At 38.8% G+C, this 14,928-nt stretch overlaps 1 protein-coding gene across 1 annotated transcript; it reads right to left on the bottom strand.

The window, feature by feature from the left end:
- Positions 1-11,898: 11,898 nt before the first annotated feature.
- On the bottom strand, positions 11,899-12,837 carry LOC121134354 (olfactory receptor 14J1-like). The gene has a single exon (XM_040732496.1). The coding sequence runs from the start codon at positions 12,835-12,837 to the stop codon at positions 11,899-11,901; it is 939 nt and encodes a 312-aa protein (XP_040588430.1).
- Positions 12,838-14,928: the final 2,091 nt, after the last annotated feature.

Raw genomic sequence — 14,928 nt, 5'->3', positions numbered from 1 at the left:
GCATGAATTATGAGACCCTGTAACAAAAACAAATTCTGGCTGTGAGGTTCTATATTTTCTTTGGTATTTGGTATTTGTTAGCGTGCATTACTTTCAGTGAATGAAAATATTTTCAAAGGTTCCTTGCTTGGGTTTTTTTTTCATTGTTTATTCGATGATTTTGTGGTTATGGGATCATTTCTTTTAAAGGACTAGAGTTCTGTTTCTAGATTCAAAGCTGTCTGACTCCAGCATCTTGATCTTCCATGCCCTCTCTGGCCGCTATCAGGAACTGCACTTATAAACAGTTATCAGGGAAATACACATGATTCAAAATAAACAATGAAAAAACCTTCAAAAACATTGTTAGTTTCTGTCCCCTCCCTTCATCCCTCCCATCACCCCTCCCTCTGTCTCTTCTCTTCTTGCTTTCGATTCCAATACAAGGCCTTCTTGATTATACTGGCCTCAAATTCACCAAATCAGGCCAGTCTTGAGCATCCAATTTTCCTGCCTCACCCTCCTTACTAACTGCGATTATAGCATGCCACAGCACACATCTCAGTTTATTTCGTAATGTGAACAAAGGATTTCACTTAGAAATCTCATAACATGAGAAACACCAGTAGCCGCAAAACACATGAAGTTTCTTTGGGAAGCTGGGTGGAGCTGATGGCAAATGCCTATAACCCCTGCAAGGAGGAGGCAGAAGAGAAGCTTACCAGGTTTTCAAGGACAAAGTCTGTTACATAGAGAACCAAAAAGCAACACAGGCTATAAGAGACTGTCTTAAAATTCCAAACAAAGGCTCTTTGGGCTCAATAACTTTCACTTTCCTATGGTGGAGAGTAGACTAGAAACTTGGTAGCTTCTAAAACTTCCAGAACCAACACCATTGCTGTTCTCTTGGATAGTGCATTGGCAATGGAAAACACAAAACCAAAGCTCCCTCTCCAAAAACACATCTGGCACCCTGTTTTGTCGTGTGTGTGTGTGTGTGTGTGTGTGTGTGTGTGTGTGTGTGTGTGTGTGTATTTAAGACTGGACTCCTAGATGGGGCTGGCCTCAAATTCTTGCATCTCTTTTGTCAGCCTCTGCAGGGCTGGGATTCCAGGCGGGAACTGCATCCAGTCACCCTGAATCTTCATACAGGGCATCTCACCCTCAGGAGAACTTGGGATGTGAAAAGTCACCAGCGCTGCTTCCAGATCCTCTTCCACCTCCTCATCAATGCAACTTTTTAATCCATGTTCTCTATTAAAAAAGAAACCATCATCAACAAAAAACACCCATGGAGTCTTTTGCATGGTCTGCCCTGGAGTGTGGTTGATAGATACGGCATCACTCCACATACATTGAGGATATTCTGTTCCTGGTGTTTTTTTATTGAAAGTAGTTTTTTTCATGCAATACATACTGATTATGCTTTCCCCTCCCCAACTCTCCCAAGTCCTTCCCATCTCTCCATCCATCTGATTCACACACTTTCTGTATCTCATTAGAAAACACACAGACATTTAAAGAAGGTTAATAAAATAAAATATGATAAAACACAAGCAAACAGAAGAAAAACAGTCAAAGAAAAATCACAAGAAACACATAGATGCAGAGACACACATATTCACACACACACACAGTAATCCCATATTGATGTTATGAGACACCACAAGCAAAAAAATAAGTTGAAGAGGAAAGGGTTTATTTGGCTTACACTTCCATATTGTTCACCACTAAGTCAGGACAGGAACTCCAAAGGGAAGGATTCTGGATGCAGAAGATGATAAACTGACCATGGAGGGCTGTTCCTTATTGGCTTGTTCCCCATGGCTTGCTTGCTAAAGGTGCTTTCTTATAGAACCCAGAACCACCATCCCAGGGATGGCACCACCCACCATAGGCTGTGCCCTTCCCCACCCATCACTAATCAAGAAAAGGCCTTATAGCTGCATCTCCTAGAGGCACTTTCTAAACTAAGACTCTTTCCTCTCTAATGACTCTAACTTGTGCCAAGTTGATGCACAAAACCAATCAGTACACACAGTATATGTGCAAAGGACCTGTAAAGTTAAAAAAAAATGCCCTGACTAAAAACCTCCAATGATGCCATTCAGTTTGTATTATCCTCTGCTGAGTTTTGGACCTGCCTTCAAGAGTGAGACACATTGGAGAAACTAATTTTTTTATTTTCAAGAAGTTATCAATTGTAGAGAGCTTCTGAGTTGTGGATGGAGACTGTGTACACTCTCTTGTCAGTGCTGGGACTCCATGTGGTGCACCTTTGCAGGCTCTGTACATGCTGCAACAGTCTCTGGGAGTTCATATGTACATCAGTCCTGCTGTGTTAGAAAGCTTGATTTCCTCAATGGCTTCCATACCCTCTGGCTCTTAGACTCTTTCATCCCCTCTGGTTATTACATTCTTTATGTCTACTCTTTTGCAGGATTCCCTGAGCCCTGAGGGGGCACATTTGCTAGAGACATCTCATTTAAGATGGAGTGTTCCGAAGTCTTTCTCTCTCTGCACATTGTTAAGTTATGGATCTCTGTGTTTGTTCTCAACTACTGCAAGTGGAACCTTCTCTGATTATGGCTTGGCAAGGCACTGATCTATGAATATAGCAGAACATCATTAAGAGTAATTTTATTGCTACATTTTTTAGCAAAACAGTGATATTGGTATTTCCTGTAGATCTCTGGCCTATTTAGTCTCAGGGGATGGTAATGTCTATTTGGTGCCATTACATGTTGAAACTATGTGGTTTATTTTTTAATTTTTATTTTATAGGAAATTACAATGTTAAAAGATGGCATGAATCTCAGAAGAGACTTTGAACTTTGGACGTTTAAACATTGTTGAGATTGTAATAGACAGAGATAGACTGTGGGAACTACTGAAGTTGGACTAAATGCCTTTTTCATTATGATATGGTTATAAGCTTAAGGGGACCAGGAAGTGGAATGTGGTAGCTTGAATGTAATTGGTCCCCATAAGCTCATAGGGAGTCACATTATTAGGAGGCATGACTTTGTTGAAGAAGGTATGGATTGTTGGAGGAAGTGTGTCACTGTGGGGGTGGGCTTTGAGATTTCCTATGCTCAAGATACTTTCCTTTAACTTTTACAGAATAATTGGGTATTCACAATAACAGCTCTTAAGTCTGTGTAAATGATGTAGCAGATGTGTTTTAACTGAATATAGAAACAAATGAGCAAAATGTGCCTGCATCGTCAAATTGAAGAAAGATTTCTCTTTTTCATTTTCTAAGTCTAAGAATGAGTCTGAGTGAGTTGTACCATAACATGGAAAAGTGAATTTAAAATATCTCATTGTAACTCAAGTTTTTCCAGCTCCCCATGGCCATTAATGGCCTCACCAAACCCTGGGATTAGAAAATGAAGTGTACATTGATCATTTCCTTACTGTATTTGTATCAAATTTGGAGATACCATTTCTTTTTCTTATTTAGTTAGACAGGATTTTAAAAGAATACTAGGTTCCTCAAAGGCCTCTACTGGAGGCAGGTAAGCAAGGTAGGAAGAGATGAGCCCAGGGTATGAATAGCAAACATAACCTGGGATGCTGACAAAACTGGGCAGAGATAATGATTGTGATATACTGATTCAGGCACCAGATTCTGGACTCCAGGGGACTGACTGCTTTCCAAATCTGAGCAACCAAGGCACCATCTTTGGTGAAAATGACTGTTGTTTAGGAACTTCTTTCCTCCAGTGTTTTTCTCTAAACTAGTGTTGAAACCCAGGTCCTGTACCTATAGTCTAGGTATATGGCAAACAGAAGAGGGGATGTTTTGTCACATGGAAGGAAGGGATAGTAATGTCAGAATTCTCACATTTACAGAATTCAAAAATCATTGGTTGTTCTTCACAAGGTTAGTGTGAATTGAAAGTAAGTTATATGGCAGGCCCCAAACTCCAGCGATCCCAACTTCAGGTGAGCTTGGGCCTCCAGAGGGACACTCCCCATCCCCTGTCAAAACATAATTCCTTTTCAGCCTCAGCTGATAGTCCCATCAACTTGAGCTTCCCAGGGCCTCTCCTGGCATCCAGAAGACCCGCCCACATAGGAAAGACATCAGCCCTTTCAGGCCCCAACCTCTGGAGACCCCAGCTTCAGCTTAAGCTTCAGTGTCAGCGTCCCCAGCTTCAGCTTCAGGAAGGAAGGAGACCAGTAGAGATGGAAAGACCCCACCAGCACCCACTGGAAGAAGAGATGGGAAGAAGACAGAATAAGAGCTCACTCAGCAATAGAAAGACCAACATGACTCAACCAGAATCTAGGGAACCAATGCCAGCAAGACCTGAAAAGCACTACATAGATGAAGCAGAGGAGACAGACCATAAAAATTATTTTATGAAGATGATAGAGACCCTCAAAGAAGAAACAAGGAAATCCCTTGAAGAAATAGAAGAAAAAAACAAACAAAAAATCCATGAAATGGGGGAAAAATTCAAGAAATAAACATCTCTCAAAGAATCTAAAGAGTACCAAGAAAAAACAACCAAACAAATGAAGGAAACAACTCAAAGAGTTGAAGGATTGAAAGCTGAAATAGAAACAATAAAGAAAACACAGAACAAGGGGATGCTGGAAATAGAAAAGCTGCGTAAAGGATCAGGAACTACAGATGCAAGTATCACCAATAGAATACAAGAGATAGAAGAGAATCTCAGGTGTTGAAGACTCATTAGAGGATATACAGTCATCAACCAAAGAAAATCTCAAAACCAACAAACCCCTAACACAAAATATCCAGGAAATTTGGGACACCATGAAGAAGCCAAACCTGAGAATAATAGGTATAGAAGAAGGTGAAGAAATACAGCTCAAAGGTACAGAAAACATACTCAACAAAATCATAGAAGAAAACTTCCCTAACCTAAAGAAGGATATGCCTATGAAAATACAAGAATCTTACAGAACACCAAATAGGCTGGACCAGAAAAAGAAGTCAACTCACCATATAATAATCAAAACATTAAACCTACAGAACAAAGAGAAAATATTAAGAGCAGCTAAAGAAAAAGGCCAAGTAACATATAAAGGCAGACCTACCCGAATTACACCTGACTTCTCAATGGAAACGATAAAAGCCAGACGATCCTGGACAGATGTTCTACAAACGCTAAGGGAACAAGGATGCCAGCCCAGACTACTATATCCAGCAAAGCTTTCAATTACCATAGATGGAGAAAACAAAATATTCCATGACAAAGCCAGATTTAAACAATACGTATCCATGAATCCAGCTCTGCAGAAAGTGCTAGAAGGAAAACCTAGATCCAAGGAACATAACTACACTCACAAAAACACAGGCAATATATAATCCCACTTTACAAAACACCAAAAGAAAAAGGGAGGATAAACTACACAAAATAACTTCACTACCAATAAATCAAGCATAAACAAGAATCATCAATCAATGGTCATTAATATCCCTCAATGTCAATGGCCTCAACTTGCCTATAAAATGACACAGACTAGCAGAATGGATACAAAGACGTAACCCATCCTTCTGCTGCATACAAGAAACATATCTCAACATCAAGGACAGATGTTATCTCAGAGTAAAGGGTTGGGAAAAGATTTTCCAATCAAACGGACCCAAGAAACACGCAGATGTAGCAATCCTAATATCTAACAAACTAGACTTCAAATTAAAATCAATCAAAAGAGATGAAGAAGGGCATTTCATATTCATCAAAGGAAAAGTGCATCAAGATGAAGTCTCAATTTTAAACATCTACACCCCAAATACAAAGGCAACTACATTCGTGAAAGAAACATTTCTAAAGCTCAAATTGCACATAGAATCTCACACACTGATAGTAAAAGACTTCAACACTCCGCTCTCACTGCTAGACAGGACCTCCAGACAGAAACTTAACAAAGAAACAAAAGAACTAATAGAAGTTATGACCTAACTGGGTTTAACAGACGTCTATAGAACATTCCACCCAAACACAAAGGTATATACCTTCTTCTCGGCACCACATGGAACCTTCACTAAATTGACCACATAATAGGAAACAGAGCAAATCTCCACAGATACAAAAAAAATGGTATAACCCCCTGAATCTTATCAGATCACCATACATTAAAATTAGAATTCAACAATAACACAAATCGCAGAAACCCTACAAATTCATTGAAATTGAACAATGCACAATTGCACTATCCCTGGGTAAAGGAAGAAATAAAAAAAGAAATTAGAGACTTCCTGGAATTCAATGAGAATGAAGACACAACATACGCAAACTTATGGGACACTTTGAAAGCAGTGCTGAGAGGAAAGTTCATAACACTAAGTGCCCACAAGAAGAAACTGGAGAAAAGTCATACTAGAGAATTAATAGCACAGCTGAATGTTCTAGAACAAAAAGAAGCAACTCACCCAGGAGGAGCAGATGCCAGGAAATAATCAAATTGAGGGCTGAAATCAATCAAGTAGAATCCAGGAAAACATTGAGAAGAATCAATGAAACAAAGAGGCGGTTCTTTGAGAAAATCAACAAAATAGACAAACCTCTGTCCAAACTAACCAAAAGACACAGAGAGAGAGAGAGCATGCTAACTAACAAAATCAAAAATGAAAAAGGGAACATAACAACGGACTCTGAGGAAATCCAGAGAATCATCAGGGCATACTTTGAATATCTGTACTCCACAAAATTCGAAAATTTAAAGGAAATGGACAATTTCCTGAATAGATATCACTTGCCAAAACTAAATCAAGAGCAGATAAACAATCTCAACAGACCTATAACCCTTAATGAAATAGAAGCAGTCATCAAAAGTCTCCCAAACAAAAAAAGCCCAGGCCCAGATGGCTTCAGTGCAGAATTCTACCAGAAATTCAAAGAAGAGCTAATTCCAATACTCCTCAAAGTATTCCACACAATAGAAGCAGGAGGCTCACTGCCAAACTCTTTTTATGAGGCTACAATTACTTTGATACCCAAGCCACACAAAGACACAACTAAGAAAGAGAACTATAGACCAATTTCCCTCATGAACATTGATGTAAAAATACTCAATAAATTCTAGCAAACTAGATTCAAGAAGACATCAGAAAAATCATCCACCATGATCAAGTAGGCTTCATCCCAGGAATGCAGGGATGGTTCAACATTAGAAAATCTATCAATGTAATCCACCATATAAACAAACTGCGAAAGAAAAACCACATGATCATCTCACTAGATGCTGAAAAAGCCTTTGACAAAATCCAGAACCCCTTCATGATAAAGTTCCTAGAGAGATCAGGGATAACAGGAACATACCTGAATATAATAAAAGCAATATACAGTAAACCAACAGCTAACATCAACCTAAATGGAGAGAAACTCAACACAATTCCTCTAAAATCAGGAACAATATAAGGCTGTCGACTCTCTCCATATCTCTTCAATATTGTACTTGAAGTTCTAGCTACAGCAATAAGACAACAAAAGGAGATCAAGGGGATACAAATAGGCAAAGAAGAAGTCAAGCTTTCACTATTTGCAGATGATATGATAGTATACATAAGTGACCCGAAAAACTCCACAAGGGAACACCTAGAGCTGATAAACACCTTCAGCAAAGTGGCAGGATACAATGTAAACTCAAAAAAATCAGTGGCCCTATTAGATCCAGACGATGGAGTGACTGAGAAAGAAATCAGAGAAACATAACCCTTTACAATAGCCATAAACAGCATCAAATACCTGGGGATAATGTTAACAAAGGAAGTAAAAGACCTGTACATCAAGAACTTTGAGTCTTTAAAGAAAGAAATCAAAGAGGACACCAGAAAATGGAAAGATCTCCCATGCTCTTGGATTGGCAGGATCAACATAATAAAAATGGCAATCTTGCCAAAAGCAGTCTACAGATTCAATGCAATCGCTATCAAAATTCCGGCACAATTCTTCACAGACGTGGAAAGAACAGTAATCAACTTTATGTGGAAAAACAAAAGGCCCAGGATAGACAAAACAACCCTATACAATAAAGGAACTTCAGGAGGCATCACCATACCTGACTTCAAACTCTATTATAGAGCTATAGTCCTGAAAACAGCTTGGTATTGGCACAAAAATAGGCAGGTAGACCAATAGAACCGAACTGAAATCCCTGATTTTAAACCACACACCTATGAACACTTGATTTTTGACAATTATACAATGGATAAAAGAAAGCATCTTCAACAAATGGTGCTGGCATAACTGGGTACTGGTATGCAGAAGACTGCAGATAGATCCATGTTTATCGCCTTGTACAAAACTTAAGTCCAAATGGATCAAAGATCTCAGCATAAATCCAGCCACACTGAAACTTTTAGAGGAGAAAGTGGGAGATACTCTTCAACGAGTTGGTACAGGAGACCACTTCCTGAACATAACACCAGTGGCACAGACACTGAGATCGACAATTAACAAATGGGATGTCCTGAAACTAAAAAGCTTCTGTAAGGCAAAGGACACAGTCAACAAGACAAAAAGGCAGTCCACAGAGTAGGAAAAGATATTCACTAACCCCACATCTGACAGAGGGCTAATCTCGAAAATTTACAAAGAACTCAAGAAGCAAGTGTCCAAAACACCAAAGGATCCAATTAAAAGGTGGGATACAGGACTAAATAGAGAATCTCAATAGAGGAGACTAAAATGGCCAAGAGACACTTAAAAAAGTGCTCAACATCCTTAGCCATCAGGGAAATGCAAATCAAAGCAACTTTGAGATACCATCTTACTTCTGTCAGAATGGCTAAAATCAAGAACACCGAAGACAATTTATGCTGGAGAGGATGTGGAGAGAGGGGAACACTCCTCCACTGCTGGTTGGAGTGTCAACTCATAAAGCCACTTTGGAAAGCAGTATGGAGATTCCTCAGGAAAATGGGAATCAATCTACCACAAGACCCAGCAATTCCACTCTTAGGCATATATCCAAAAGAGGCAAATTCATACAATAAGGTCATCTGCTCCACTGTGTTCATAGCAGCATTATTTGTATTAGCCAAAACCTGGAAGCAACCTAGATGCCCCTCAACTGAAGAGTGGATAGAGAAAATGTGGTACATTTACACAATGGAGTATTACTCAGCAGAAAAAAGCAATGGAATCTTGAAATTCGCAGGTAAATGGATAGCACTGGAAGAAGCCATCCTGAGTGAGGTAACCCAGTCACAAAAAGACAAACATGGTATATACTCACTCATATATGGATTTTAGACATGGATCAGTATAGTGCCAGTCTGCACTTCCACTGACAGAGAGTCTGGGAAACAGGAAAGAACCTAAGAGATATGCATGGTATGCAAGAGAAGAGGAATGAGGCAAGATCTTCTGAACAGATGGGGAACACGGAGAGGGGTGGGGGCGAGTAGGAGCTAGGAAGAAAAGAGGGAGAGAAGAGGAAGAGAGAGTAGGTCATGGGGGAACAGGAAGGTTGAGTGGGGGGGTGGATAGAGGGAAGAGTGAATCATAGGTCAGAAGACAGATCAGGCACCAGTGTGACCTCTAGTGATCTAAAGGGATGACCCCAATTGGCAAGCTAAGCAATAGTGGAGAGACCACCTCGAATGCCCATTCCTAATAGTGAACTTGATGTCTATAACCATCCTGGAGCCTTCATCCAGTGACTGATGGAAGCAGAGGCAAACACCCATAGTTAAACACTGAAATGAACCCAAGGAACCCAGTTACAGAGAGAGAGGAGCAATGAGCAATTTGGCAAAGAATGAGCTGGCAAAACCAGCAGAGACAGCTGATCTGATCAGGGGAGAGCTCTTGGACCCCAGACCGACAGCTGGGAGGCCAGCATGGGACTGATCCAGACCCCCGAATGTGAGTGTCAGTGAGGAGGCTTAGGCAACCTATGGGGCCCTGAGCAGTGGATCAGTGTTTATCCCTGGAATACAAACAGACATCTTGTGCCCATAACACAAAGGGGGATGCTCTCTCAGCCTGGACTCTTAGGGGAGTGCCTGGACCCTACCCTGAGTGAAATGACAGACTCTAGATATCCCCTATGTGGAAGGAATTGGCAATAGGCTAGGAGGCTGGGCGGGGGGTGGGGGGTTGGGGGGTATTGAGGGAGGATGGGAGGGAGAGGGAACTGGGATTGACATGTAAAACAAGGTATTTAAAATTAAAATAATAAAAAATCTTAAAAAAGAATAATGGTGGTCTTTAAGTATGAAAAAAAGTGGGGTCTATAGCAAAGCTTTCTGTACTTATGAATAAAAGCTAACGAATGATAAAGAACACAACATTCCTAAATAATTTTATAAATCAAAGAGTAGATCTTAGCCGGGCGTTGGTGGCACACGCCTTTAATCCCCACTCGGGAGGCAGAGGCAGGCGGATCTCTGTGAGTTCGAGACCAGCCTGGACTACCAAGTGAGTTCCAGGACAGCCTCCAAAGCCACAGAGAAACCCTGTCTCGAAAAACAAAAAAAAAAAAAAAAAAAAAAGAGTATATCTTTACCCAAGTCATTTGGTAATCATAATCCAATATTTTATTAGCCAAAATTTGTAATTAGATGCTCATATGAATACATTCAAAATATAAGCCTAGAAAATGGAATTGATTTGCTTATGTTGTCACTCAATCAACTAATAAAATAACAGAAGTATTTCAGAAAGTGTGTAATTCAAAAAGAATCAAATGTAGTTTACATGTTTCTGCAGATGGATTGACAGTCCAGTTTCTGAGGGGGTGAAAAGTATGATGATCAGACACTTGTGCTTGTATCTTGAAAATCTAGACAAGTTTCGTACTACACGTGTCCAGATCTAAAACTCAATATCCTATATACAAAATTTGAATAAAGTGGCTGGAATAATTGAAATATAGACTGAAGAACTGTTTTACCACTATAAAACAATGGACTACCATTATTTTGAAGCTTCTTACAAAAATAAGAGAAAAGTAAAAAAATTAAAAGTAACATATTATCAATGCGGTTGATCTGTTGAACTATCATACATTTGAAGAAATTTAGCAAAGGTGAATTATTGCTGTTATATAGATTCTAGTGCTGTTTATCATTAAGTTTCAGGCATCTGACAGGACATAATCCAGCTTGAAGCTTCCCTATGCATAGCTCTGCATGAACTAGTAAAATCATGGGGGTTTTAGAATAGAAGTACCTTGACCTTACACTGCTAATTGGCACAAAAATGATTTGTTTTTGGAAGACAATATGGTCACATCACTTAAGAGAGTTCAATATTTAAAAAAAAGAGAGTTCAATATTTTGTACACTTTGATTCAATAAACCTGTTCTTTAGAATTATATACAAAACTTCAACTATTATTACTAATTACAAGAGTTGAATATTGAAGATATTTAATATAGGCAAAATTAATGAATATATACAGATAAATTTTAATATGAATTAAAAACTGTACTTTAGGAAAATATAACTATAGGACTATCCATATGTACCTAGTGATATCATATAAATTCATATCAATATGTATATTGATAGATAAAAATAAATATAAAGTAAAAAATTGAAAGTAAATTGTTGACTTGAAAATTATGAGTTGGTTGGTGGAACTAGGGTTCATAGTATCACTTTTGTGCTGTTTATTGTAATATTGTTATATTGCCTCTGCAAAAGTGTTAAGACGCATGTCAGTGTGTCCGTGTGTGGATGCATTAGGAGGTAAGAAGTAGTTGATCTATATTACAAGACTTAATTTTTCTGAATTTAAAGAATAACAGTTTGAATAGCAAAATGCAAAGAAATCAGACAATGCACTTGCATAAGAACAATGGTTATATAATGTAGTTTAGAGAGAAAATTATTCCTCATTAATATTACAGGCTGAAAGAATACCAATGACTAAAAACATTCCTGTACATAATTAAAGTGGTAGTAACAACAGGACAAAAAAGTGAATCTAACCAGTGAATTTTATACTCAACAGTAACTTTTTTACACCACTCTTTATGGTCTCATTCCTCAGACTGTAAATGACAGGGTTGAGTGTTGGAGACAGTACTGTGTAAAAGATAGAGAGCAAGAAATCTAAAGCAGTTGGAGAGTCTGATGTTGGGTTTAGATATGCACAGGAGCCTGTGGAAAGAAACAATGAGACAACAAGAAGGTGGGGCAGACAAGTAGAGAAGACCTTAGACCGGCCTTCACCAGAGGGCATCCTGAAAACTGTGGAGAATATATGGACATAGGAGAGGACAATCCCGATAAAACAGGAAAAGGCCATTGCAGACAGGAAACCACTCAATCCAATTACTATAAGGTAATCATTAGAGCAGGAGAGCTTGAGCAACTGGGGGACATCACAGAAGAATTGGTGGATTATTTTGGCCCTGCAGAACCTGATAGAGAATACGGTTGCTATATACAGGGGTCCTGGGATGCTACTGCTTAGCCATACAACTGACACAGCCAACCTACACTTTCTGGGACTCATGATGACCTCATAGTGCAGGGGGAGGCAGATGGCCACATAACGGTCATATGACATCACTGTGAGAATGGCCATCTCACCCCAGGCAAAAGCTGTGAAGAAAAAAACCTGCAGCATGCACTGGGTATATGAAATGTATCCACTGCCTTCCAGGGAATTGTCAATAGACTGGGGAACTGTGACAGAGAGGGAAGAGAGGTCCAGAAGGGAAAGGTGCTTCAGGAAGTAATACATTGGAGCCTGCAGCTGTGGGTCCAGTGTAGTGATGGTGATAATGATGAAGTTACCTGCTGCTCCCAATAGGTATGTCACCAAGAAGAGCAGAGCATGCAAGATCTGTAGCTCACGGTTGTCAGAGAACCCCGTTAGGAGGAATCCACTCATTGTGGTTATATTTCTCACAAGCATTTTGGGAATAGAACTGTGGTACCAGCTGGAGAATAAAATGATATAGCAAATGAAACATAAAGATATGAAGGCATTATTTATTTTCCATAACTATTTTATTTCAATAATTAAACAGCCAAACTCTAGCTATTGGGAAAGTTAACTGAGAACACATTTTTCTCATGTTCATAGAGATCACACTATCCACTCATAAACCATTAGTTACAGGTAAATGTACATGTGATCCGTCATTAGTTCTCTCAATGAATGTAGTTGTGATTGCCCTTTGAAAAGTCACAATGTCATTGCTGCAATGGAAACCCATTGCTTTTATTTGATTCATCAATAGACAGTCAGTGATGGGCTGTGGATGAGAAGTATTTGAACATGGTACTATTTATGTATAGATAGGACAGAGTTTGTGTAGATAGGACACTAGAGCATATGGAATGGGCATTTAGGGGAATATAATAGGAATTAAAATATAGTTTAGTTGTCCACTAGAGACAGCTCTATTCTTAGCAAACAATACTGTCATTCCAGAAAGTGATACTATTATCTTAGAATCAAGTGTAAAAATGAATAGTTTCATTCCTCTTAAATTACTATGCAGGGGTTATTGAAATCAATAACAAAAAATACATGTGCAGGGGAATACACACATGTCACTCTCAATTTAGGTTACTATTTCATTTCATGGAGTGGTTTAGGGACAAACATATTCTATTTGAACTGCTGTCCATACTAGGAGCCTTCAGGTACAGCCATCAAAGAGTTAACACTTACCACAAAGCAAACACAGACAGTGAGTTCTTGAGATGTTTAAGACATGGAGGAAAATGGATAAAATTCAGTGTCTAAATTCAAGAAAAGCCTGGAAAATTAAAGTCATTTATGTTTCAGATAGAGGAGAAATTGTTTTTTTAGTTCATGATCATTTCCCTTGATATTTGAGAGACTGAAAATAACCCATCATTCTCCCCATGCATGATGCATGTTTGTGCTTGAGTGTTGATGCGTGTTTTTTTTTTATTAGTGAGTTCCAAGCAGCAAGAGCAAACATGTCAGTCTTTTGAGGTTTTAAGTTCTGTGACATATCACCAGATAATTACTCGTGCCTACTTAAAATTCTTATGTTTACAAATGCAATCACAGAATGAAATTTGGGGTGCTCTTTTCAATCTTGAGGTATTTTCCTTTTAGTGGAGCTCTCTTGAGATGGGACAAATTCACTTCTCCCGCACATCTCTTTTGCAAAGAATGATCTTGATAGCAAATCATTCAAAAATTTACTTGACAGGATGTGGAGATTTAATCACAATGAAAATAGATTTAGAGCCAAGCACAACATGAGAAAAAGAATCCCAGGACCTGTGGCAGTCACATGCTGACTTCAAACCCGTGTGGGCTGCATAGAAAGATCCTCCATCTAAAGGAAAATAAAACATTGTTAAATAAACTAGCTAACTTTTGTTTCATATGATACAAGTCTCTTGTCTCCTTCTCTGTGTGCCTTAAATAATAACTTTAATGATTTTACAATATCCTCATACTGCTTGATTTTTCAAAACTCATATCCTACAACAGAAATCAGGGCAAACCAGAGATCTTACATGTTTCTCACAGTTTTCTTCCTTCCAAATTCTGCTTCTTTGATAGTGTTTTTCCTTGAGGTTGGTAAAATGACAAACATACTTATGGTTATTGTTCATGAGAAGTTTTTATATTCATTCATTTAATATCAGTATTTTAATCTGACAAATAAAACAGTGCACTGAGAGGTAATAAAGCTGAGTAATATTGATCATTCACATAAATGAGACAGGAGAAATGTTAATTCCTTCCTAAAACAGACCTCACTTGATCCACACAGACAGTTTCATTAGCTTGGAGTTAAGGAAAGTGTAAGAGTTAGTAACTTAGCAGAACTGGCATCTGAGTTAAAAAATGACTTACACACCAAAAAAGGCACAGTTATGAGGTCACATTGGGCATGTCCATCCTGGGCTGTCTCTCTTGTTGACATCTGAGAGCTGTTGAAGAAGTGTTTCAATAGTTTACAGAAGTGTCACAAATGCAAGAATGTACCATGCCAAATTTTCCCACTCACTG

The sequence above is a fragment of the Mesocricetus auratus genome, unplaced genomic scaffold (genome assembly GCF_017639785.1).
Source record: "Mesocricetus auratus isolate SY011 unplaced genomic scaffold, BCM_Maur_2.0 Super-Scaffold_100027, whole genome shotgun sequence".
Classification (NCBI taxonomy): domain Eukaryota; kingdom Metazoa; phylum Chordata; class Mammalia; order Rodentia; family Cricetidae; genus Mesocricetus; species Mesocricetus auratus.
Note: the sequence above shows the minus strand (reverse complement) of the source record. Positions and strands in the feature narration are given on the sequence as shown.

Bases quoted from the DNA above. Each gene is read 5' to 3' on its own strand.
- LOC121134354 (XM_040732496.1), bottom strand. From the start codon at position 12,837: ATGCTTGTGAGAAATATAACCACAATGAGTGGATTCCTCCTAACGGGG.